Source organism: Mixophyes fleayi, chromosome 8 (assembly GCF_038048845.1).
Source record: "Mixophyes fleayi isolate aMixFle1 chromosome 8, aMixFle1.hap1, whole genome shotgun sequence".
In the NCBI taxonomy this organism is placed as follows: Eukaryota; Metazoa; Chordata; class Amphibia; order Anura; family Limnodynastidae; genus Mixophyes; species Mixophyes fleayi.
In genome coordinates, this window is record NC_134409.1 from 103,442,583 (window position 1) to 103,467,323 (window position 24,741).

Below are 24,741 nucleotides of genomic sequence, written 5' to 3' on the forward strand. Positions count from 1 at the left end.
CTATATGTTCCACTGTCCCTCAGGCTTTTGCACTACATGAGGTACAGGTTATCTACACGCTTCATGTATGTAACCTGTGTCTCATGCGTTACAAATCTTTGCATGTTTTTGTATACATACTTATTTTAGAAATGTTTGTTCCTCTTATACCAACATAATTGTTTGTGTGTTGAGTACATACTGTGTCAAGAATGAAGAGCTGTTACTCTGTAAAGTATATTGAAATAACAGTGTGTGATCTTAGAGGAAGGATATTAGGTGATTGTGTTATTATTGCTGGGAAACCCAGCATGATATTGGGTTTTTTGTTGATGAAATTGACGGTCTTTTGGGGAAGTGTAGGTAATGTGGGTTGGGAAACAGTATATTGTATAGGGTGATCATTGTAACATTTGAACCTGTTGCAATAATGCGGTTTGCATGTCTTTCTACATTTAAATGATTGGTCTTGACATAGTTGTATGACTTACAGTGTCATTTACACGGTTACACACTCCATTGTAAGGTGGGCTGATTGATCCTGTGTTATGTAAGGGAGATCGATAATGCTGCCGTTATCTGTTCTAGACATTTAACTGGTAAATGTTGAGGAGGAAACTTGAGTTCAGCAGTCCTAGTTCCTCATTGGTTTAAACTAAGGTTTGGAATTATAGTGAGCGGCCCAGTATGTGTGTTGTGTATATGGGTGGTTATATAGAGAGATATTCTGTGGTATAACATTGGAAAAAATAAACAAAAACGTTTCCTTTTAATTTATTCTCATGTGTTCAAATGGGAATGGAAGTTTCAGCTGACGGAGGTCATGACTGACATCTATCATTTATTTATATGACGTCACAGGTCCTGCAGCACCGTACAGCAAGTGTACATCATTACAAAACTAACACATACAATAATATAAGCTTGAAACAAATTCAGGAATACCAGTAACTATCATAGTAAGTACAGGATTCAAGTGACAAAATATCAGTTGGTATAACTGCACAATAAAGAGTACCATGTAACGGGGACATACACATTGTGAGCTGCAGGTAGTGAGGGAGTTTGGGGATGTAGGTGATAGAGGTGGAGCAGGACAGGAGGTAGGACAGAGGTGAGGTGGAGGGGGTTATGCAGGATGTTGAGAGCACACAGGAGCAGTGTAAGTAGGTAATGAGGAGGGGGGGGGATGTGGGTAATAGAGGTGGAGCACCCGGTGGAGTAGGAGAGGAGGTAGGACAGAGGAGAGGTGGAGCATCATCATCATCATTTATTTATATAGTGCCACTGATTCCGCAGCGCTCTACAGAGAACCCATTCACATCAGTCCCTGCCCTATTGGAGCTTGCAGTCTAAATTCCCTAACATATACACACACACACAGACAGAGAGAGAGAGAGAGACTAGGGTCAATTTTGATAACAGCCAATTAACCTACCAGTATGTTTTTGGAGTGTGGGAGGAAACCGGGGCACCCGGAGGAAACCCACGCAAACACGGGAAGAACATACAGACTCCACACAGATAAGGCCATGGTCGGGAATTGAACTCAGGACAGGAGGTAGGACAGAGGTGAGGTGGAGGGGAGTATGCAGGATGTTGAGGAGAGCGCACAGGAGCAGTGTAAGCAGGTAGCTGAGGGAGAGCATCGGGGAGCTTGTCTGTCAGTGTTCGATGTGCTATGACTATAGTCCATGGGTGGCAGTTCCTGCACAAGGAGACACATAAATGACTAAATTGGCCAAGATTACTACATTTATTGTGTAGCCTGCGCCTACAGCCCTTGATGTATGTTCTGAGACTATTGTGCAGCCACTTTATTTCACACACTATGTTTGTATAGATCAAGTGCTGTTTCTGTGCAGCTTTTACATGTACACAGGTAACCTATATTATTGTTATAGCTCCACTAATAAGTATCCCTCAGGTATAGGAGGTGTCAGTGACATGATTATTATTATTTCCTGGAGGGGGGATCACTGCCCTACATTTTTGTATCGTCTTTAGCAGTATTCAGACAGCACTTAGTTTACAGCCTACAGTACGTCCTGTACATTTCTAGCCTCTAATTAAAGATCAGGGATGAGACATAAGAGAGGCTTTTTAGGCTGTAGGCTTTTATGTGAGAGAAAATACAACATACGGCAATCCGTACCCTGATACTGTTAGATCTAAAATTCTGACCCAAGTCTGCCTGTGGTGTCAAGTATATCTGGAAGCGCTTCAATCAGCTGGAGAGAATTGACACAGACCAAGTTCTGTATACAAGGAATATTCTCTAGTTTATTGATACAAAGATACAGGTTTTTATAGGCTACTGAATAAATGAATCCTACGTCATATGCATACAATAGTTTATACCACTAGTTTATGAGAAGCGCTACTGATTAACTTTCTCACGTATTCTTGAGGTGTTTACTTTTCTCCCCCTTCTAAGGACAGATGAGCCTATTATCTCTTATCTCAAGGGGAGTTGGAGATATGCTATGTGCAACACCATGGATACAGTTCCCATACTACCAGCTGGATATGAAGCTCATTATTGTTTTCATAACTGGTTACATTCTTCAGGTGTTCCCTATTAGTTCAACTTCAAGGCCATAGGCTCACATATTGCAAAACTGCAAGTTAACAGAAAAATGAATAATCTCTTCTAGCAAATAATATTTCTATACAAGTTACAATAAAATGGCTGAACAAAGGCCTTATGAGGCCTTAACAAAAAATCATATTTAACATTTCCCATCTTTTATTCAATTTTCGACCCTTTCTCCTCCTACCTACCTAATCCTATCTATAGAACCACATTCTTAATAAGCAGGTACTTATACACATGTAGGAGGCCACATGCATAGAGTTGGTCCCCTTAGGAATCTGTCAACTCATCCCCCACTAATAAGCCTGTGATCCTCCCTGTCCTAACTTGATTTATGAGGAGATGCATTTTGGCAAATGTCCATGTCTAGAAAAGATGGTTTCTTAGAAGATGGTTTCTTAAAAGATGGTTTCTTAGTAGGTAGTTAATGAGTCTATAGTAGTTCTGCAGGCCTTGCATGTCCTTTGTTCAATCTTTAGTAGTTTCTTGTTGCAAACTCTGCAGTTCTTTGGCTTTGCTAGTCCAAATAATTCATGACACTCATAGTCTGGTCAGGTTTCAGAAGTAATTTCTGTGATCATCAGAGGTTCGGGATTTTCAGTGGTTCCCTTTTTGGAGAGACAACAATCAAGTGTCAGTAACTTCTTAATCAGCCATATATTTAGTTTCATTATCACCTATACGATCAACAGGATTGCAAAACCATTTGCTACTAATGCCAATATTTCCAATATCCAACATGAATCATTACTGACAACTTTACCAATGAGGTTATGCATCTGCACAAAGACATTTTCAGAGTTTACTCTACTATGAGTGCAAATTGTTGAGCACTCCTTCCCATATGTTTCTCACAGTGGCATAGGCAATATGTCACTTAACTGTCTGTTTCATACTGGGTTAGGGAGGCCTTAATCCCTACTTCAGTCACAATTATTCTGGCAAGACATATCAATACAATGAGACAGTCATTTCTATTTATCAGAACAAGACTCCCCTGATTTGAAGACTTTGCAGTGTTATGCGTGAATCCAGGTGTCTCTTTCCTGTACTTTCACTGCCATGGGAGTCGTCAACAGGACTTGATAAGGACCCTTGTATCTGGGTTCAAGACTTCTCCTGATGTGCTTTCTCACGACCACCCAGCCCCCCAGGGTGCAGTTTATGGGTACCTGTATCAAAATTAGGGTTTGCAATGGAGGAGAATATTTGACCATGTATTTCAGTTAGTTGTTTCTATAATAAGGCAACATAATTCAACAAATCACTATATACATGGTGTAGTTGCTATGGAAAATAACAGCCTGTTCTGTTTGCTGTGCCAAACAATATCTCATATGGTGTTAAACCTGTGTCTTTCCTAGCAGTATTTTTTACTGAGTGCAGGTAAACATGAGATCCATGGCAGACCTGTTTCAGCCATTATTTTCTGCATTTTCAATTTCAGTGTACCATTAAGGCGCTCCATACATCCTGAACTTTGGGATCTGTAGGGGGTGTGATAGTTTCTGGAATCCTTGCCCCGTAAAGTGTATCCCTCTGTCACTTACAATGACCTCTGGTACACCATATCATCAGATTACCTCATTCGCAATTTTCTTGGCTAATGCTTTAGCATTTGCTTTTCTATACAGCCATGTCTCCAGCCAGTGACTAAAGAAGTTGACACAGACAAGCACATTCTCAAAGCCCGAGCATTTGGGAAGTTATAAAGTCTATCTGTATCCTCTTATAGGGATATTATGTCTGGGGTGTGCTTTTCCATAGGACAGACTTACTCGGGTTACTTTGTGCACAGACTAGGCATTCTGCCACTAACGACTGTGCTGCTTGGGCGAACCCTGGTACTATCCATAAGCTGCTAGTGAGTACAACCATAGCATCTTTTCCCAGATGCACTTTCTCGTGTGCTATATTGGCCATAATGGGATAAACTACTTTTGGCAGACACAAACGCTGACCTTTACACCACTCCTTGCACTTCTAGTGCTCCATGTATTGCCCAAGTCTTTTTCTTATTTTCTGTTGCTTGTCTTTCCATAAGTTGGAGTGTGCTCTGGTCAAACAGGGGTCAGGGGGTCACCATGTAAATAGACTCCCCTTGGGGTACTGGGGCTATGGCGGCTTCTCGTGCGGCCTGGTCTATTTCACTTAGCTTCGGGGGTAGTATCTCTGTGTGTGTCTTCACCTTCATCACTGTTTGGAGGACAGCTGGAATGCAGTGAACAGTGCCCTGGTATGTTCATCATATTGACTGGTTTGCTTGCTGAACCCATAAGGTCCCTACTTTTCCATACAGGGCCATAATCATGCGCAATTACAAATGCATAACTTGAATCAGTGTAAATATTTACTCTTTGTCCTTTTGCATATATGCATGCAAGTGTCAGGGCCTTTAGTTCAGCTTCTTTTGCTGATGTGACTCGGTAGAGTCTGTTGAATCACTATTTCTGTGTGTGTGGTTACAGCACACCCTGTATACGGGACAGGATCTATGTGATAGTGTGAACCATCTACAAAAAGAGTGATGTCTGCATCTGGTAATGGTTTATCTTTAATGTGAGATAAAACCAGAGATTCTTGTTTCATTAGTTCTATGCAATCATGTTCAGAAAAATTTTGTTTGCATTTTTTTTTTTTCCTTTCTTTCTGTTCAAGCTGGAATGGAATTCCCCCAAATCCCTAGGGTAACCCCAATATATACAGGTACTTCTCCCATCTTTTGAAACTTGCTGCAATAAGGCAGCAGGATTCAACATTGTGCACTGCTTAAGTGTAACGTTACTGGGAGTAAGCAGTGCTACTTCATTAGGATAGGCTTCAGTAAGGAGCATGTGGAATCCAAGGACAAGGTTCTTGGTTTCTGAGTTCCACAAAGTTTACACTCATTAGATGGAGTGTACAGTACAACGGTTAAGACAGATGTGGTAACTTTAATTCTTCTGGAAGAGAAACACTTAGCTTAAATAACCTGTTAATAAGCCACATCATCAGTTCTATTAGTGTATATAATAATGTGTTGGGCCACAATACTCACAAACACATTCCTGCATTGGGTGTAAACCCCTGTAGTCATGGGTTGCTCTTTTCTTTATTTGGTTGGGTTAAACTTTCATATTAGAATTTTCTAATTATGTATAATGATCTATACATTACTATGGGCCTGAGTCTGGTTCTTCCAAACTTGGCTTTCCTTTCTAGTCTAGTACACATCTACAGCGCACAGCAAAGGAAAATAACGTGCAATCTATATTCCTCCTGCTAATATCAATGAACTCCCCTCTCTGGTCTCCCTTGGACCTTTAAAAAACTTAAAATACAGTTTACTCAGATTCCCCTTGTCTGAAGGTCTTAACATATATCTGTGAACATGAGAGGCTCTGGGGCCTCTTGTGCTTCCTTTTTTTTTTTTTTGTCTTCTAATAAAAAAGGAAAGGGAGGAAGAAAATACACAGTGCGCTCGGCAAGTGTTATATGTCACTCATTTCACAATAGGAGGGAATGTCCTTTGTGCTGTATATCTTCATACTTAGTAAATCTGGCCGGTAACAAATGTTTTGCTTGTGCTTGGTTTCTGTCACAACGTACGATACCGTTAAGGTAACTGGGTGTCCTAGCACAATATCTATACTCTTTTCAAGCACTAAAGCAGAGTAGTATGCAAGTGACCTTAGCTTGCGACCATGTATTTGTGTCAGTACTCCTTGTACATGTGCACTGACTTCATAACAAAATAATGTGAAAGGCTTGTCATAATCTGGCAAAGCCAGTGCTGGCGCTGAAGTTATTTCAGCTTAAAATTGGTTAAACATTTGGTTCTGCTCAGAGGAGAGTATAAATGGCTTGCTATGATCCAGAAGTGCTAATGTAGGAGCACATACAATTGCTCTTAAAGTCTTAAATCTTTTTCATTTCTGTAAAAATATAGAATTCCCATCAATGCATTACCATACCCACAATAAAAAGAATTATTTACAGTATATGACAATTATAGCACAGTAAATAAGGGCAGTAAATGTCTTTACAAACACTGATTTACTCAAAACTGTAATGAGGATACAAATAAAAACCTTTTGCTTTCTGCACATACAGAAAAACCACCTAGTTCATGCATTTGCTATGCGAATAGCACATAAACTCTAATATCTCTTCCAAAACAAGGTAATCATTACTCAGAAGAGTTTACGTTATTTAAATCCTTCATTAGTTTATACTTATGTTTGTTGTGGTGCAAAGATGGTGCATTGGAAGTTAAATCAATGCAATCTGGATTGCCTAATGGGTCTTTGCAGCTGGAGACCTGTGAATAAAAAAAACTTTTGCATAGAGATTAACATTTATTTACTAGGAATTACTGTAACTGTAACATGCGTGTATACTGTTATCAGGTAACCAGTGAACAGCTGCTAAAAGCTTAACTGTGACGCTATGCGTTCCATGCCTTGATTTCCTCAAAGGGGCAGTCCCTAATTTCACAAATAGAGAATGTCAAAGTGACGAGACCTGGGCGAGTGTTCAAAGCCACTCCTTTCTTATCATCTCTTAGTACAGCCCTTTTAAATGACACTAATTAAATTTCCGGGTTTAGAAACATTCAATCTGGAATCTTGGTTCCAAGTATTCAACCATTTTAAAAGCAGCACTGTCTCATAAATCAGAGTACTCTCGTTAGACACAATACATTGTGTCTGTAAATCATTCAACATTTTCTCTACAAAATCTCTCTCCCGTGACCAAATATTCACACATATTTCTAGATTCTGTGATTTTCGTGTTCAAAGTAAAAATATATTCACTTAAGTCTCGCTCACAGACGACATTTTATCTCGTAACATTTCTTTAAAGGCATAACAAACCCTCCTGATTTCTGAGAACATTCATCAGCGCCATTTTAACACAGATAAAAACAGCATGTAAGCTCACTCCCACAATTCTCAACTTCATTAAAGAGAAAGCTATATTTCTGAACTTCAGAAACAAAATTATTTTGTTCAAATACAGAAACGGCTTGTTGGATCCCAGCCAGCTTTGTTCTGACACTAGTACTTATAGTGATAATGTACATTATTTACAATCTTGTCCGTGCAATCGGACCAAACATTTTAAAACTTCTTTTGTATCTTTTTAAAAGCTTATCATTAAGCAATGAATGTACAACTTTTTCAACCTTGAAACATGTCTCTTGTAAAAAACGGACAAGACAGACAAACATTGTGATTTAAAGTAAATCAAACATCTCCCTTATAGAGCACTAAGACAGAGAACAAACAATGTGAATTATCACGGATCTCTCTCACACGCAGTAAGACGGAGACAAAACTCACATACAGAGAAAGAAAACTTAACTGACATCTTCCAGCCTACTGCTGTGGAACTACAAGTCCCAGCATTACACTAAATACAAGTTAGCTTCAACATGTTATCATCAATCAGCACTCCGGACACATTTTTTCAATTTTACATACATTGTCAGAAAACAAAAAACAGTGTGCTTCTTATCTCAACACACTGAAATCATTTACACAGAATAAGGGAGGGGCACATTTCACTTATTCAGCTGCACAGGATCAAACATACATTTATAATATACAACCTACTTGATTCATTATTCAGCTTCCGATGCATTTAGCATATCCACATATATTTCGACTTTTCAGATCTCTTAACTTTCCTGTGCCACCTCAAACAATCTCTTGGGGTTTGATCTCAATACCCCTTTGTTCTTGTCACATTACCACTTGCAACACCTTTGTTTCTCCATCCACACATATCTTTGGCTATCCCCGCTTTCTTGAAAAATTCCCTGCAGACCTTCTACTCCCCCATTTCCTTAAGTCTTTGTGCATCATATCTATGAGGGAGCTGCTGTCATTTGTTTACTATCTATATTACTCGTATTGACAGTATTCTGTTGAGTCCAAATCGGGACTCTTATCTAGTTTCTGTGGGTTGTCCTTGCACTGGACGTCCCGTTCTGTGGACTCCTTGTACTGGATGTCCGTGCTAAATAGCTTCTTTGACAGTATCTGGGACGAAGGTCTTTTGGAAATCTCTCTTACACAATTTGGGCAGATTACAGAATCTCCCTTCTTTGATATACCTCTGGGGATGGTGTCTAAAATGTTCACTCAATGTTCAAAACAATAACTCTCTAAATCCCTCTATTCCATTACATGCTTCTTTGATCAATGTCTTATGTGACTTTTATGCTTTATACATCATACATAGGTACAAACACATGCACTCAAAATTCAATCATCTTTCAAAAATCTAATCAACAATACAATTACAGTAAACAAATTGGGTTAATACTGTATTATATTAATCAGATGATACTTGAGACTCACAAATTCGCGTGTCAGGTGCCTCAGACAGACATGAGGTAACCCAGACTAGGAAGACCAACGAGTAGAAATCTACTGACCGCGGATGTTGGGGTTCAATGTGCTGGGAAACCTCCGTTGTCTGTCTTGTAGCCTGCTGGACAGCGAATCTCTGTGGCGACCTCCAAGTTGTTAGATCTAAAATTCTGACCCAAGTCTGCCTGTGGTGTCAAGTATATCTGGAAGCGCTTCAATCAGCTGGAGAGAATTGACACAGACCAAGTTCTGTATACAAGGAATATTCTCTAGTTTATTGATACAAAGATACAGGTTTTTATAGGCTACTGAATAAATGAATCCTACGTCATATGCATACAATAGTTTATACCACTAGTTTATGAGAAGCGCTACTGATTAACTTTCTCACGTATTCTTGAGGTGTTTACTTTTCTCCCCCTTCTAAGGACAGATGAGCCTATTATCTCTTATCTCAAGGGGAGTTGGAGATATGCTATGTGCAACACCATGGATACAGTTCCCATACTACCAGCTGGATATGAAGCTCATTATTGTTTTCATAACTGGTTACATTCTTCAGGTGTTCCCTATTAGTTCAACTTCAAGGCCATAGGCTCACATATTGCAAAACTGCAAGTTAACAGAAAAATGAATAATCTCTTCTAGCAAATAATATTTCTATACAAGTTACAATAAAATGGCTGAACAAAGGCCTTATGAGGCCTTAACAAAAAATCATATTTAACAATACTATTGCCAACACCCCTAGTTTATATTTGAAGTTTAAAGTAAATGTTGCCCCTTTCACCCAAGCCCTCCCCCTCCGCTCTATCCACTGCCAGGTGATTGTACTGGATGGGGTATGAAATACATTCTGTCCATAACTACAATATTAGACACCATTTGTTATTCTGCTGCTTTGTGCTCTTGTGTTAATGAATAAAACCTAGATGTGCTTTAGTTGGCTCCACAATAAAACGTCTTTTTATAGATTACACATTGTGCAGTTATTTTTACAGGTTATTCCATATGAATCGCTGCGCTGTTTATAAGTATGAAGGTCATCTTTTGAAGTGAATAGAGAATGACTATAAAAAATATCTAAGATATTTTACTTCCTGAATTAGTCTTTCTAATACAATATGGGCTAATAAAATAATGTAAAAAAACCTTTTCCGATTCTTTTCGCTTACATAGAATTTCTCCCTTAATGATGATCTCATTTATGTGTATGTTGTCTAGTGTATGTGAGGTATAATTACATAGTACACAGGTTGCAGTGATAAACCGTGTGTTTTCTTAAACTACATTGACGGCACCAGCCAGACTAATAAGTTGATAAATGTTGATGGGGAAACTTTTGTGTGAGGACAGCCATAGAACTTGGAAGACCAAATCTTTGTTGTAATAAAGTGTTTATTATGATTGTCTCCAGTTTGCAGAACGCTTGGCTAAGTACATCCATGAACAAAACATCCATGATCTGAAGGTGTGGACCAGTCAGATGAGGAGGACTATCCAGACCGCGGAGGCCGTGGGCGTACCCTATGAGCAGTGGAAAACCCTGAACGAGATTGATGCTGTAAGTGCCCCTCCACCATGTGTAATTTATTGGTTCTTGGTTATGTCAGACTGCTTCCACATTGTGGGGGCAGCCATTTGTGGGCTTAACAGATATTGCTGAGAATACATATAGCATTAGAGACTAGTGACCTCACGGAGGGGGGCGCATAGTACCAAATCCATTTTGCCTCAGTGATGTCAATAAAATCTAATGATCTGATTGGACTGCTTCAGCCCGGACAATGGCTGCCGCCACTGTATGTAGGTGACATGAGCACAACTGATCAATTTCCTATGATATGATGGTACATATAGATATCAAACATGGTTTGTTCTCATAAATGGTTATACTTTCAAGAAATTTCAGTACAGTGCCAGTTCTTTCCTCACATATTTGGAGTTGCACCATTAAATATGGGAAGTAAAATTGTCTTGCAACAAAAAGTTGACAGACTTTGTATGTGGGACCAAAATTAAAGAGAGAAAGAGAAATGATCAAATGGGGCACTCAAAATGGACCAAATGTTGAAATTATAATTGATAACTGTGTACGGTTAAATACTTCTTTATTAATATTTGATTTAAAATATTCTAATAGCGAAATATAAAAAGTGAATAGTAGATTGAACTGATGAGATATAAAAACTGATAAAAGGACAAAATTGATTGCCCAACCGCGTGACTGCTCGGTTGCCACTAAACTTAATAATTCCCATAAATGTGGTTTATAAGGTTTATTCCAGTGGTTATTCAATTCCCTGGTTTTAATATTATATAACTGTGCTTAGATCTTAACCTCTTAAAGTTAGAATATAGAAAAATTATATTTCCTCCTAGTTGAATAAAGAGCCAGTACCGTGTACTTGACAAGGCTGGTTTGATTGTGACACACCAGCTGGTTTAAACAGATAGAGCCTGATTAACTATTAGAACATAAACCATATAATAAATATGGATATTGATTAGAAAACTATTTGGGCATAGGATGTGATTCCCAAAATTTAGCCTCCAGTCTATATAATGATATCGTTAATGCGCTAAATATACTGATGGCTTCATTACCCAGAGGCATTCATATGCAAATATATAAACTTGTTTGGCTATACCTTTCATGAAGGCATGATCGATAACTCTTATCCCCTCTTATATATGAGGGTTTAATCAGATTCACTTGTCCCACTTATAATATCAGGACCGCACTATTGGCTGAATCTAATGGCTGGAGGATATGTTGATAATTGGAATGTAACCCCCTAGTCTGTGAACGTATGCCCTACTCCTCCACCAGGGAGGGATCTGTCTGCCCAGCCTACTAGTTATTATTGGAGGAGGGGTACTAATGAAAAGCAGTCGTGGAAACTGGGAGAATTGTTATGTAATGGATGAAGCGCTCCCTATGCCGTATACGGACATAAATCAGCTGCATCAAAGAGTCTAATTGTTAACTCGTACAATTTGAAGTTGCACTGCCTATCTTAAACTACCAGGGAATAGAATTTGTGAGCAGTGAGCGCGGCGTCTGCCGACGTGCGTTTCGCTAGAAGCTTTTTCTAGGCAAAAGCCAATAGTGCGGTCCTGATATTATAAGTGGGACAAGTGAATCTGATTAAACCCTCATATATAAGAGGGGATAAGAATTATCGATCATGCCTTCATGAAAGGTATAGCCAAACGGGTTATATATTTGCATATGAATGCCTCTGGGTAATGAAGCCATCAGTGTATTTAGTGCATTAACGATATCTTTATATAGACTGGAGGCTACATTTTGGGAATCGCATCCTATGCCCAAATAGTTTTCTAATCAATATCCATATTTATTATATGGTTTATGTTCTAATAGTTAATCAGGCTCTATCTGTTTAAACCAGCTGGTGTGTCACAATCAAACCAGCCTTGTCAAGTACACGGTACTGGCTCTTTATTCAACTAGGAGGAAATATAATTTTTCTATATTCTAACTTTAAGAGGTTAAGATCTAAGCACAGTTATATAATATTAAAACCAGGGAATTGAATAACCACTGGAATAAACCTTATAAACCACATTTATGGGAATTATTTAAGTTTAGTGGCAACCGAGCAGTCACGCGGTTAAGAAATCAATTTGGTCCTTTTATCAGTTTTTATATCTCATCAGTTCAATCTACTATTCACTTTTTATATTTCGCTATTAGAATATTTTAAATCAAATATTAATAAAGAAGTATTTAACAGTACACAGTTATCATTTATTATAATTTCAACATTTGGTCCATTTTGAGTGCCCCATTTGATCTTTTCTCTTTCTCTCTTTTAATTTTGGTCCCTAATAAATCAATGATCGGGTGCACCGATCCTCATTTTGTATTGCTAATGCCATTTAGGCAAGATTGAAACATACACTATTGAGGAAGTACATGGACTACCTGGTGCCGTTTTTCCTCTTCTCTAGTTTGTAAAGTAATCAGACTTTGTGGGCTAGATTTACTAAGCTGCGGGTTTGAAAAAGTGGGGATGTTGCCTATAGCAACCAATCAGATTCTAGCTTTCATTTATTTAGTACCTTCTACAAAATGACAGCTAGAATCTGATTGGTTGCTATAGGCAACATCCCCACTTTTTCAAACCCGCAGCTTAGTAAATCTAGCCCTGTATGTGGAAAGCTGCACAAGGGCTTCAGTTGTGGCCCTGTCTGCTGTGGAGCTCAGTTTCTTAAGGGTTGCTGAGCACATTAACCAAACATTCTAATACTTGATGTGCCATATGGAATCCTGTTCTCTGTGGTGCATTTCTTTTGCCTTCAGTTTAACAGAGAATAGATTTTTTTTTTATTTTTTTTTTAAAGTGTTATCCACATTGAATCCATTTCTTGTTGTTATTCCCCTCCCTTCCCCGTGTTACCACTTTTGTGCAGGTCTCTTCCCAGTATCCCTACCAGTATTTAGCAGGGTCCTGGCTCTTTCATAAAGCCAGGCCCTCTGCTGGTCACTTCAGGCACTGCATGACACTCTTTGGAGCAGGGAAGATCTAACCTAGTGCTGTTGATGAAAGATGGTTGCAGAATAGATTAGCGGGCTCTTCTTTAGTCAGCAGCTGTCGTACATTGAGAACCACTGCTTTAGATCTTTCGAATACAGAGTCAAGCAGCGCCAAAGATGATCGGCGGAGGTCCTGGTTTTATGTGAGTAATGGGACACCGCTAAATACATCTAATGGTTGGAGACCCAGCGGAGGGATCTGCACCAAAGTCATATAAGGAAGGGGAGAAGTGTTTGATTAGAAATGTATTTAAAGCAGAAAACCCCATTTAACAGATAACTGTATGTGTCCTGGATCTGTCCATAATTTGGGGTTTGCTTTTACATATTTCCTTTAGCTTAAACCCATGGCATTGTGTTCTGCCAGATTTGTTGAGATCGTAACTAAATCAAACTGCTACTCTGACGCCTTAGCATTTTATTTTAAGATTGTTCGCTGATTTTCATTCTGTGGGAACGTGATGTGCGTTGTGATAAGACTTGTTCTCTTGCGTTTCTTCTAGGGTGTGTGTGAGGAGATGCGATATGAGGAAATTCAGGAGTCCTACCCTCTGGAGTTCGCTCTGCGTGACCAAGATAAATACAGATACCGTTACCCAAAAGGAGAGGTTAGTAGGTCGCTGGGATTTGGAATTGGTCTATTATATGAATGTAAACCCACTATAGCTTCTTAATTGCAGAGAACTTCAGCTCGTCAGACCTTTAATGACTCCAAAATAGGAAATGGATTAGATTTCCAGCTACCTAAACTACAAGGATTATTAAACCTCTATTATCATGGAGAGATGGTGTCCACCATATACTTCATTTCATTTTTTTGGAAGACAACCCACTGTTTGGTTTTCAAAAATCGATTGTGCTCGTGTATTGAGAGACGGTCTGCGCTTTTACGACATCCATGATCATGGTGTCCTCTTACATGTAGTCCCTAAATGCAGACAAAGCTTCTCTTTTGTGTTGTTTATCTATGGCCAGCATGCCAGGATGCATTAGCACACAAGAACAGCTGTGTGCTGCTTATCACTGCAATTACCTCCCTCCCCTGACCGGCCTAATGGCTGTAACAAGACAAATTCCTATTTGAATGGGAATTGTGTCCGCTATTAATTACCAGCAATTTAGAGTATTGACACCATTCATTAGCAAATAAAGTTTTATACCAGGTTTGCTAACTAATAACGTCCAGATAAGACTGAACATCTGAGTAGGGTGGCGTTTGGGTAATCTGAACTCAGCGTCTGTGTAGAGTGCTGGTGTCCCACAGACAAGTCTGACATCCATCCTTCCCAGGAATAGTGCAGAATTTTGATTCATTTTGAATAATTCACTTGTTAAGTGGCTCCAGTTTCAGGTGATCAAGTAGATTATTAGCTCTAGATGATGAAAATGCCTATAAAGGCTGCCCCAGTATACATAACAAATTGCTTCTTGTTGTATTTAGGCTGCTTTTACAAATGTTACTTATTGCGAATTACAAATAAATTTTGTATTTCCCCCTGTTTACTCTACAAAAAATGTAGCATTGACTATTTCACTCTCATAGATGGGGATTGATTTACTACTGTACCACACGGGAGTGTTTTACTTTGTACATCAGTAATAACATTATCTGTTTGCAGTCGTATGAGGACCTGGTGCAACGCCTTGAACCGGTCATCATGGAGCTGGAACGTCAGGAGAATGTGCTGGTTATATGCCATCAGGCTGTTATGCGCTGCTTACTGGCCTACTTCTTGGATAAGAGTGCAGGTGAGGACAAGGCTGCCTCCAGCCGGTGGTGTAGGTGTGCAGGTGTTGCCCATTGTTAGGACTTGTAAATCATTAGCTTCTGACTATGTGTGCAGTATTGGTGAATTGTAGATCACGGAACGTCCTTTCTCTTTTACAGATCAGTTGCCTTACCTCAAGTGCCCCCTGCACACTGTCTTGAAGCTCACTCCCATAGCTTACGGTAAGACACCTGTATCTAGTTATCTAAATATGTAAGCAAACGATCTGACTTCTAGTTGCCTCTTCCTCTACGTTGTACTGCGCCCATCCATTGTTTCTTCAAACCTCGCTGACCCAGACTTTGTGCCTCAGTGAGATGATTCCAGTGTATTATAGGCCTCGCCGTACTCCTGGATCTTGGCTTAGCCCAGGGTTTCCCAAACCCAGTCCTCAGGGCTCCCTAACAGTGCAGGTTTTCCATATCTCCTTGCTGGAGCACAGGTGTATTCATTACTGACTGACACATTGTAACAGATCCACAGGTGGTCCTAATTATGTCACATGTGATCCGGAAAACCTGCACTGTTGGGGAGCCCTGAGGACTGGGTTTGGGAAACCCTGGCTTAGCCCATAAAATGTCCTCCACTGTGTGTAGCTGATGGAAAACTGATGATGTTGTTTATTCTGGTACTCCTGTCATTGTTATATAGATTATAGCATCAACTTCCTATTCAAGTTCAAGTAACTAAAGAAAGAACTTGTAAGACATGCTAGTGTCCTCCAATGTGCTTTTACTCAGACCATTGGTTGAGGTATTATAACTAGAGAAATAAACATTTAATGCAGTAAATGTCCTCCTTGTCTGTTTTCTGAATGTGTTTTGTTTTGTTTTTTTGTTTTTTAAATTTAACTGGTTGAGTATATCTGTGGCCTTCTGGTAATCGGACTGTGCAGTAGTAGGTTTGACCTTTTGCACTTGGCTGTTGTGGTGTATTGGCCACATTGTGGATTTAGTCATTGACTGTCACTAGTTCCTGGTGAATTGTTAGGCTGCATCCTCTGTTTAGGTGATGTGCTCTCATATCTTTCCTTCAAGTGTACCCAAGCCAGTAGGACCTGTGCACACTATATGTATGCCACGGATAAAACTGCTATAGTAGGTACCTCACAATCATAGCTAGAAGTGGTTGAAATAGACCAAAATTATCTCCCTTGATGATATGCGGTCCGGAATATAGTCCGATAATCAGTGTATAGATGGGATAGACCCAGATGTATCTCTGGATAAATTTAGATCTCCAAGAACAGATGTATCGTTAGATCGTGGAGTTAGCAATATACTTGCAGTTTGTCAGAAGTCCACGTGGAGAACATCCCCGTACTTAATCCTATGTCCCGCGGCTCTGGAACTCCAGATGATACGAGGTGCGCACCTCTTAGGGCTCTGGGCGCTGCCGCTATCGGTGAGAAAATGTTCCGTTAGGAGCTATAACATGACAGTTCCACTCTCCGATATTGCGCTGGACTGCTCAGTAGCGATTGCAATATGAACCACCAGTTCTCTCAGCATTAAAAGCTTCAAAGTGGTCTATACATGTGATAATCACGTAAATGCTCTGTATTGTCTTCCAATTCAACTCAGATAAGCATAAGCGACGCGTTTCGTCCTCTTGGTGAGGACTTTTTCATAGCCATCTCCATCTATTTATAGTAAAATGCCTTTCAAGAGCAATTGGGCAATATAAATGCTTTTACGGTTATAGAAAAATTGTTTTGCCTTCCTTTAGAAAGATCTTGGGTTATGATGCTGTAAATATAGAGTGCGGTCTCTTCTCTCTCGCCCAGGTTGTAAAGTGGAAGCTGTCAATCTGAATGTGGAAGCAGTGAATACACACCGGGATAAGCCAGAGGTAAACTTCCATTATGTGGCCAGTGGGAATCTAATGAATTTGCTTCATCCCATAGCTTAGTACTACAAGACATCACTGTCCAAGTATTTACATGAAACGTACCATGTATGTTTTACCTACTGTATATGCCTACTGTAAATACAACTGTCCTACCACAGAGTCTATGGATTTGTCAGGGACGGTGTAGGCAACAAATTATTCTTCACACCCCGGTTGATTTCTGGCGCACTTTTTCTGTAATTACTTAAAAGATTTGACTACCGTGTGGGTCCGGTGGTCCCATGCTCTGTACAGGTCACATGAGTTGGGCCTCCCCGTTACGTTATGGCTCTTTGTAAACCTTTTTTTGCTTTTAATTTTGTTTTGCCAAATAATTTTGATACGTTCATGCCACTCTGTTTAAAATCATGCAACATTATTGTCTGTGGTTCTGCTCCATAGAACGTAGATATATCCCGGCCATCTGAGGCAGCCCTGATTACTGTGCCAGACCAGCGTGGACCTACTAATATTGGTGCCTCTACTTTTTATTTATTTTTATTAATGCTACCACAACCAATTACCTGTTATCTGAATTGATCACAATCTTTGGTTAATTTTTAAAAAAATTTATACACTGCATATTTTAATTTAAACCTATTTGGTGGAAATATATAATTTGAGTGAAATGTAATGATATTACAATTTGATTTGTGGCATGATTGCAGTCTAAAATAATCTAAGCTTTTAATGATATGTATCACTAATTATTTTTTAAAAAAAAAGCTATTTTGACTTGTTAGATGCGTCCAACAAACAGTTCATTGCAAGAGAATATAGCCATTTTTTTCAACTTGACTAGTATTCATGAAGATGCAACCTTGTCCTTATGAAAGATTCATAGGGGGGTATTCAATTGTTAGCGTTAACGGGGAAAAATGAGCGCTCAAAAAATCTTAGCGTTAATACGGTAATTACTCATGAAATTTCAGCTCGCCGCTCCCTGAGCGGTGAGCTGAAATTCCGCGAGTAGACTACCGTATTAACGCTTTTCATGCGCAATATTACCGTATAAACGGTAATATTTTTTGAGCGCTCGTTTTTTCCCGTTAACGCTAACAATTGAATACCCCCCCTTAGGGTTATCTTTGTAGATGTCCAGACTACCACAAAATGTCATGTTAATTTGGTCATTTGTCAATGGCAAACTTGTGCATTGTTTACGTAAAGGATCAACTCATTAGAAACCAGTGACCTCACTAAGGTATAAGGTACGGAATTAATTGATACGCTGCGTTCTCATGAACATTAGTCAGACTCTATAGCACAGTCTGCTCCATTCTGTGTGTAAGGTGACTGGGGCCCTTTATTTCTGTGAAATACTGCAGTAATTCAGAGGTCTTGTTTACTAATCAAAGCAAGTCATTGTTGTTCACTAATTTTACAGACCAAGGTTCTTTTATTACTTAGTGTTTAAGATGTTGGGCTGTTTTGTTTAAAAAAATATATTTATTTTTGTTTTTGAAATCTAGTTTTATTTTCACTACCTTTTCAGAATGTTGATGTGGATCGCTCCAGTGACGAAGCTTTGCAGACTGTACCAAGTCACCTATAGCTATGGGGGTGACTCGTCTCCTTTATTTCTTTGTTGCATTGAAGGAACTTCTGGCAGCTGAGAAATTTATCAGCTATAATCACTCTTCTCTCTTTTAGCAGCGGGACAGCAGGAAGTGTCTAGTTCTTTAATCTTTGGTTTAAGAATATTTGTTTGGTTGTTTTTTTTTTTAAAACAAATACTGTAAAATAAGTGAACCTTTTTTTTTTTTTAAAAATCACTCCTGTATTTTTATATTGGAAATACCTTTACAGATGGCCACATATTGGACTTTTTTTTTTTTTAGATTTTTTTATTATTCCTTCAAAGAAAATTTACAGTCAATACAAGGCTGATATCTTATTATAGTTAGTGTAAATACAAAGGGAGGATCCAGCTGTGATCACTCCAATGTGGATCTATGATGATCTTGGGTATGCCACCAGGGGGCAGACCTGCATGAAGCTACCTCCTCAACAGAACTGATTAGTGAACTGCTCCACCCGAGAAGAGATTAGGAGATAGATATAGATAGATATATTTTTTATTTTCTCTCTCAATCATTCTGTAATTTGGCAGTAGTCCTCCTTAAAGCAGAGTTGCATTGCTAAGGGTGCCATGCAATTCCTCATCCAATATAGGTATACTTGACCTAGTACACAAAAGCATAATTAGTCTGGGACCTTCTATGATGGGCTAGAGCACCCTGGTGTTTGATTGTGAAACTAGTATGGGTTGCGTGCAACCTTTAGGCACAAAAAAATAAAATGTAAAGCTAAAGAAAAAGTGTCTTTTATATGGTAGAACTAGCCCTTCCTGTATAATAATACTAAATGTAACTGTTTCATAGCAATATAGCAAAGTTAGATGAGCTTCAGAATTCACCTGCTGCTGTATTTCAGGTCAGCGTCAACCAGCTACAAGCATAATGTAACATTAAACCATAGGACACATTTTAGAATGACTGATAGGAGTAATAGGTTATGTGTAGTATGGGAAGGACCTTTTTATATTGGTTGTCAACTGGTTTATTCACTGAACCATAATCATACTGTTATTCCATTGTTTCAAGATGGATGCACAATAAGTTATCTCAGCCCTCCTTCCCTGGCAGAGACAATCAGGCTGAAGTCTGCACCTCTCCTTTATCCTATATGACTGTACTAAGTCATGTGTCTACAAACACTTATGCAGCACAGACGGCCACGCCAGCTTCACTCCGTCCATACAGTTCTGTACTGGCAAAATGTTTTTTATCTGAACTTGGGTTGTTCTATGTACATTCTTCTGGAATGCTGTATTTTTTTTTTTTTATATATTTTTATATGCTTTCCATGTAAAATTAAATGACTTAACACTTCAGCTGCTGGATCATAAGGTACTGGGATTAATGAGTAATGTGCAATATGTACAGGACTGTTCTCCGCAGTTAACTGTCCTTGTCTAATGGGGTGAGGGACAGGAACTTTTTATAGTATCATGCTTCATTTGCATGAATTTTCTTAAATGCAGGGACGCTTGTTTTTCTCTATAAATGCATAGTAGGTGCAGTATACAACATTCTAGTACAAAATCATTTATGAAGCGCTTTGTGTGTATTCGTCCTCCCTCCCCCCTCCATGTTCATCAGTGGTCCATACACATCCTTAGTTTATTGCTCACTTTGAACAGACGTGGGGGCAAAATTTTCTGCATTGCATTCATAATTTGTGTGCATAGTCGTCCCCCCTCCATCCATCCATGTACAGTATGTCTAGGGGTTTTTCATTATCCAGACAGTATATTAGAATCGGCTATAAACATTGCACTTCAGCATGTAGACGTGAGTGGATCTTAATGAAATCTCATTCACTTTTTTAAAACCATTTGGCATTGTAATATTTTGATTTTATTTGTTGTGTAATGTGAATCTTGATTTTTAAGTAGACCCATCACCTGTATACAGTGGAGGCAGCCATTTTGTGATATGAACCAATAGTGTCACAAGCACTTAGTAAAATTATTGCCTACAATGGCTGCTTACACTGCCTGTTGCACATGGGTAGACTTTAAAGATTTGCTTTTACTGTGTGAAATTACTATAGATGTAATGTAGTTTTATTACTATGTTCTCTGTCTCTTTATGGGGTTTCAAGTAAAGCAGACATTAAATCACTAAAGAATTAACCTTTAGCTGTGAAGAAAACAGAAGAAACTCTGGGAATGTAATTGTTTACTGTACAAATAGCTTTCTGTATGTGTAATTACAATGCTGCTTGGAGCTTAAATGAAAGTATTAAATACAATCATTGTTCATCTGTGGTTCTTGGTTGTGTTCTTACTAAAAGAAAGGTCTTAAATTTGTGGAGATGCTAATTGCAGATTGACAAATGTTTTAAATGGGCACAAAACGTGACACAGGGCATGTGTAGAATAACCCCATAAGTCATTGGTATTCACTTACTGTATGTGTGCAGGCAATAATTCCAGTTACCTTTTACAGTTCCGTTTTGCATTATTTACACAAGAAATGCATTTTGCAAGGAATGTACCAAGTCTAGTTTAGGGTTCAGGTTTTTCAATTAAGCTTTAGTTCAAATTCGATTGTAATAGTTCCAGGAAGTAAGTGCAAAGCACAAAAATGTAGTCTACTTCTTCTATTCATGGACCTGAAGGAGAAATATATCCTGGGTAGTGTCAATCCTAAAAATAGAGAATTGGGTATTGTGTTAGGGTGTTTGTGAAGAGCGTGGTGAATGTAGACAAAAATGGATCCTATGGAACAACACTGATCATGTAATAGGATACATGTTTCCACCGAAGGAGGATTGGGAGTTCTGTCTCTGGACATTGAAAGACCAATAGGATCGGAGGAGGTGGTAGCTTCACACTCCTACTAGTCCCATGCCTGAGTATTTGTTATCAAGGGAAGTCTTGCAACCCTCACTCTGATGGGGAGATCTGTCTTCCATTAGAGATGGCTCTGTCTGCTATACTCCATCTCTATGTTCAAGGTGAAGAGAAGACACTAAAACAGCTGGAACCAAATTCTTGGAAAGACAACATGTTGACACACATGCAAGAAGAATCATTTCATGCTCTCTATGCCCAACTCACTGAGAAAGTTGTGTAATAACTGTTTACTCTTGTAGCAGACATCCATAGCCAGTATGTAAGTTGTGTTGCTGCAGTACACAGCATTATTGTGGTATTAGAACCATTACAAGGGATATGGCGAGGTCCAGGGTAATTACTTGCACATTCTACGGCTGGTTCAGCACCGTGTCCAGCTCATGTTAGATTCACCAGATCTGCTTCCACAGCCCACATGTTACTTGGTTGCCCTCTCAAATGGGCAAAATGTGCAGCTCTACTAGAAACCTGCAGAGTTTGGGATGTACTCCAGTCATTACATTGCAGGTTAATATACAGATGTTTTATTGCTTTAGAACTGCTGTGTTACAAGCCTTGCACAGCTGTCAGCCCTTACTTGGTGATGTCTGTTCATTTAACTCAATGTGCCTTCCTATAGCTAGCACTATTATCCAGTCATGACACAACTATCTATTGAACCACTGTGCAGGTAATCCAGCCATAGAAACAGAGAAAGAGCCTTTAGAACAGCAGCATCACAAGCATTAAATATAACACATACTTTTTATTCCAACATTTTGATTATTATACACACACACACTTCCTCACACTTGAGTGTTTACATGATGTCATATTTAATATGACTGCAATGTCTTTTATAGATCAATGCCCAAGCTTGTATATAACAGATTCTGAAGTGTAACAAATACATCTGAGCAAAGTTAGTTGAAAAATTTAGGCTTCAAGTGAAAAATTATAATTCATCCAGGCATGCGCTAATATCCTAGTAACAATGGGTTGAAGTGTCACGTTCTGCTGTAGCCCTGTTAGTGGCCATCCTCCGTTTCTACACTCCACAGTAGCAGTATTCAGGCTTTCAATATCTGCAGTAGCATATAGGGGAAGGTGGTGCTGGGGAATGTCACTTGGGATGAGCTGGTTCAACAGCATTAGGGCATGTTATGAAGTGCTGCAGAGGTGAAAGGTCACAAATAATGTTAGGTTCAGTGGAGGAGTGGGCATCTAGTGAGGCCAACACTGTCCTACATCCTAGCTGCACATCCTTCCCATGCCTTGTTTTTAGGCATGGGACGGATGTGCAGCTAGGATGTAGGACAGTGTTGGCTAAACTGTAACACTCCAGGTGTTGTGAAACTACAAGTCCCAGCATACCCTTCCAGCATTGAACTGCTATATATATTGGCAAAGCATGCTGGGACTTTACAACACCTGGAGTGTCACAGGTTAGCCAACACTGATGTAGGGGAAAAAAGAAGGAACTAAACAAGTCCACTACACTGCCACTCATACTGTCATCTACACTACCCCCTTCCTCCCCAGCATTGGTACACAATGCAGCAATCTATACAACACGGTCAACCACATTGATACAACAACCAATGCACACAGAGCTACTGCTTAGACCACACTACTGTTCCCCATAATAAAGGCAACCCAACTACGTTACAACTCACACACACCGACATCCAAACTGCTACCTCCTGCACTACCATTCCACCTGCTAAAGATAACCACAGGATGAACCCCTAATATGTCTACACTAAAAGAATCAAAATCATTCTGACCTTAAAGTGATACAACCTACACAACACAATTCTACCACATAAACTAAACTAGCAGCCTACACAATGTAGACATCTATGCTGTTTTCCATTCTACAAATGTGTTGTTCACCCCTCCCAGTGACAATGTGTGATGCCAGCACTAGAGAGCTGCAAGAAGTGGCACGAGCCTCTTGTAAGAACAAAGGGAGTGACCCCCAGTAAAGAGTGGTCACTACCAAAGCAGTGTGAAGCCAGCTCGTAGCTGCAGCACTGAGGGCCTGAAGAGGGTTGCTGCAGATTTTAATGTGACCCAGAGGGACAGAGAGGATGTTATAGCCCAAGGCCGAGTGAAGAAGACACTACTGAGTGTCAGAGCGATCCAGCAAGTCTGAGTGTGCACTGGATGGAGAGGGGTCAGACCCTTCACAAATGTGTGGGAATCCAAGGAGGAGCACAGAAAGCATGTGTTATAGCCCAATGGATAAGGCCTCTGCAGCGGAGGGGTGATTAACTCTACTGGAGTGAGAAAGGAGCTGTATATATTTATTTTAGTGTTATTTGTCACTACAGTATCGTCCTACAGTGAAGAGGAGTGTAAATAAAGATTCTTTTTAAAGCAATGGTTCAATGATTTGGGCACTAGGCCATCTGTTGCACTGCACCTAAAGTTGCCACACCTGTGTCCCAACACCTTAAAAGAGACATTGCTGGAAACCTGCTTGTGTCATATATAGCCAGGCGTGAGGGAGTGCATTACCCACCTATGCACCCCTAGGACCACATCAATCTCCCTCACATACCAAGCTAGAAAAAAAAAAAAAAAAAAAACTAACAACAACTTTAACCATTTTGTCCTAATACTTATCTATATACATTATAATTTTTCCCTCTGAAAACGAAAACATTCCACCAGGCAATGACCAGGTCACTTGCTAGGTATGTACTGGTTTCAGGTACGGAGTAACTTTGATTCTAGTTCACAAGCAAGATTGTGGTTTATGTTGTTTGTATAATTTTCACAACAGGTCTGCTAGAAGCACATAAAAATAACGGTGCTTCACAATTGGGGTTTTGTTTCCTGAACAACCCAAACACACGTTGTTGGATCAGACTATCAAGAGCAGCTTTCCTATAGTGGTCCTCAGTACAGTGGAGTACAGAGGACAGTTGTATTAAGCAAACAGCATGGGTCCACCAGTGCTGTACAACTCCTCTACATGGATAAAAGTGTCTCTATAACCTTAATATTATAAGTTTATAATTTCCTTTACTTGTAAGACGTTCTTTGCCAAAATTAAAGGGAAGTGCTGGTTAAATCATCAAATAAAGTTACTTTCTGCACAGTATGTACAACATCCGTGTTAGAATCTGCAGTATTGTACATTAATAAAAATAGAATAAAAGAAACAACAC

At 39.4% G+C, this 24,741-nt stretch overlaps 1 protein-coding gene and 2 long non-coding RNA genes across 5 annotated transcripts in view; 1 reads left to right on the plus strand and 2 right to left on the minus strand.

Annotated features, from left to right (window-relative positions):
• Positions 1–20,976, plus strand: part of PFKFB4 (6-phosphofructo-2-kinase/fructose-2,6-biphosphatase 4) — a 64,906-nt gene extending 43,930 nt beyond the window's left edge. For 2 of the 3 annotated variants that reach the window (XM_075183035.1, XM_075183032.1), the window contains exons 9-15: positions 10,352–10,498; positions 14,002–14,106; positions 15,118–15,247; positions 15,387–15,449; positions 17,054–17,118; positions 17,560–17,632; positions 18,653–20,976. In XM_075183035.1, coding sequence (XP_075039136.1) covers positions 10,352–10,498; positions 14,002–14,106; positions 15,118–15,247; positions 15,387–15,449; positions 17,054–17,118; positions 17,560–17,632; positions 18,653–18,660 — 591 coding nt within the window. In that variant the 3' untranslated portion in view covers positions 18,661–20,976. The remainder of the gene's footprint in view (positions 1–10,351; positions 10,499–14,001; positions 14,107–15,117; positions 15,248–15,386; positions 15,450–17,053; positions 17,119–17,559; positions 17,633–18,652) is intronic. The other variant, XM_075183033.1, reaches the window with a different exon arrangement.
• Positions 2,236–9,660, minus strand: LOC142099520 (uncharacterized). The gene is made up of 2 exons (XR_012678563.1): positions 8,173–9,660; positions 2,236–3,747 (listed from the first exon to the last, which is right to left on the minus strand). It is a non-coding gene; the product is annotated as an uncharacterized LOC142099520 (long non-coding RNA).
• LOC142099522 (uncharacterized) lies at positions 3,967–7,392 on the minus strand. Its single transcript, XR_012678565.1, has 2 exons — positions 6,245–7,392; positions 3,967–5,531 (listed from the first exon to the last, which is right to left on the minus strand). It is a non-coding gene; the product is annotated as an uncharacterized LOC142099522 (long non-coding RNA).
• Positions 20,977–24,741: the final 3,765 nt, after the last annotated feature.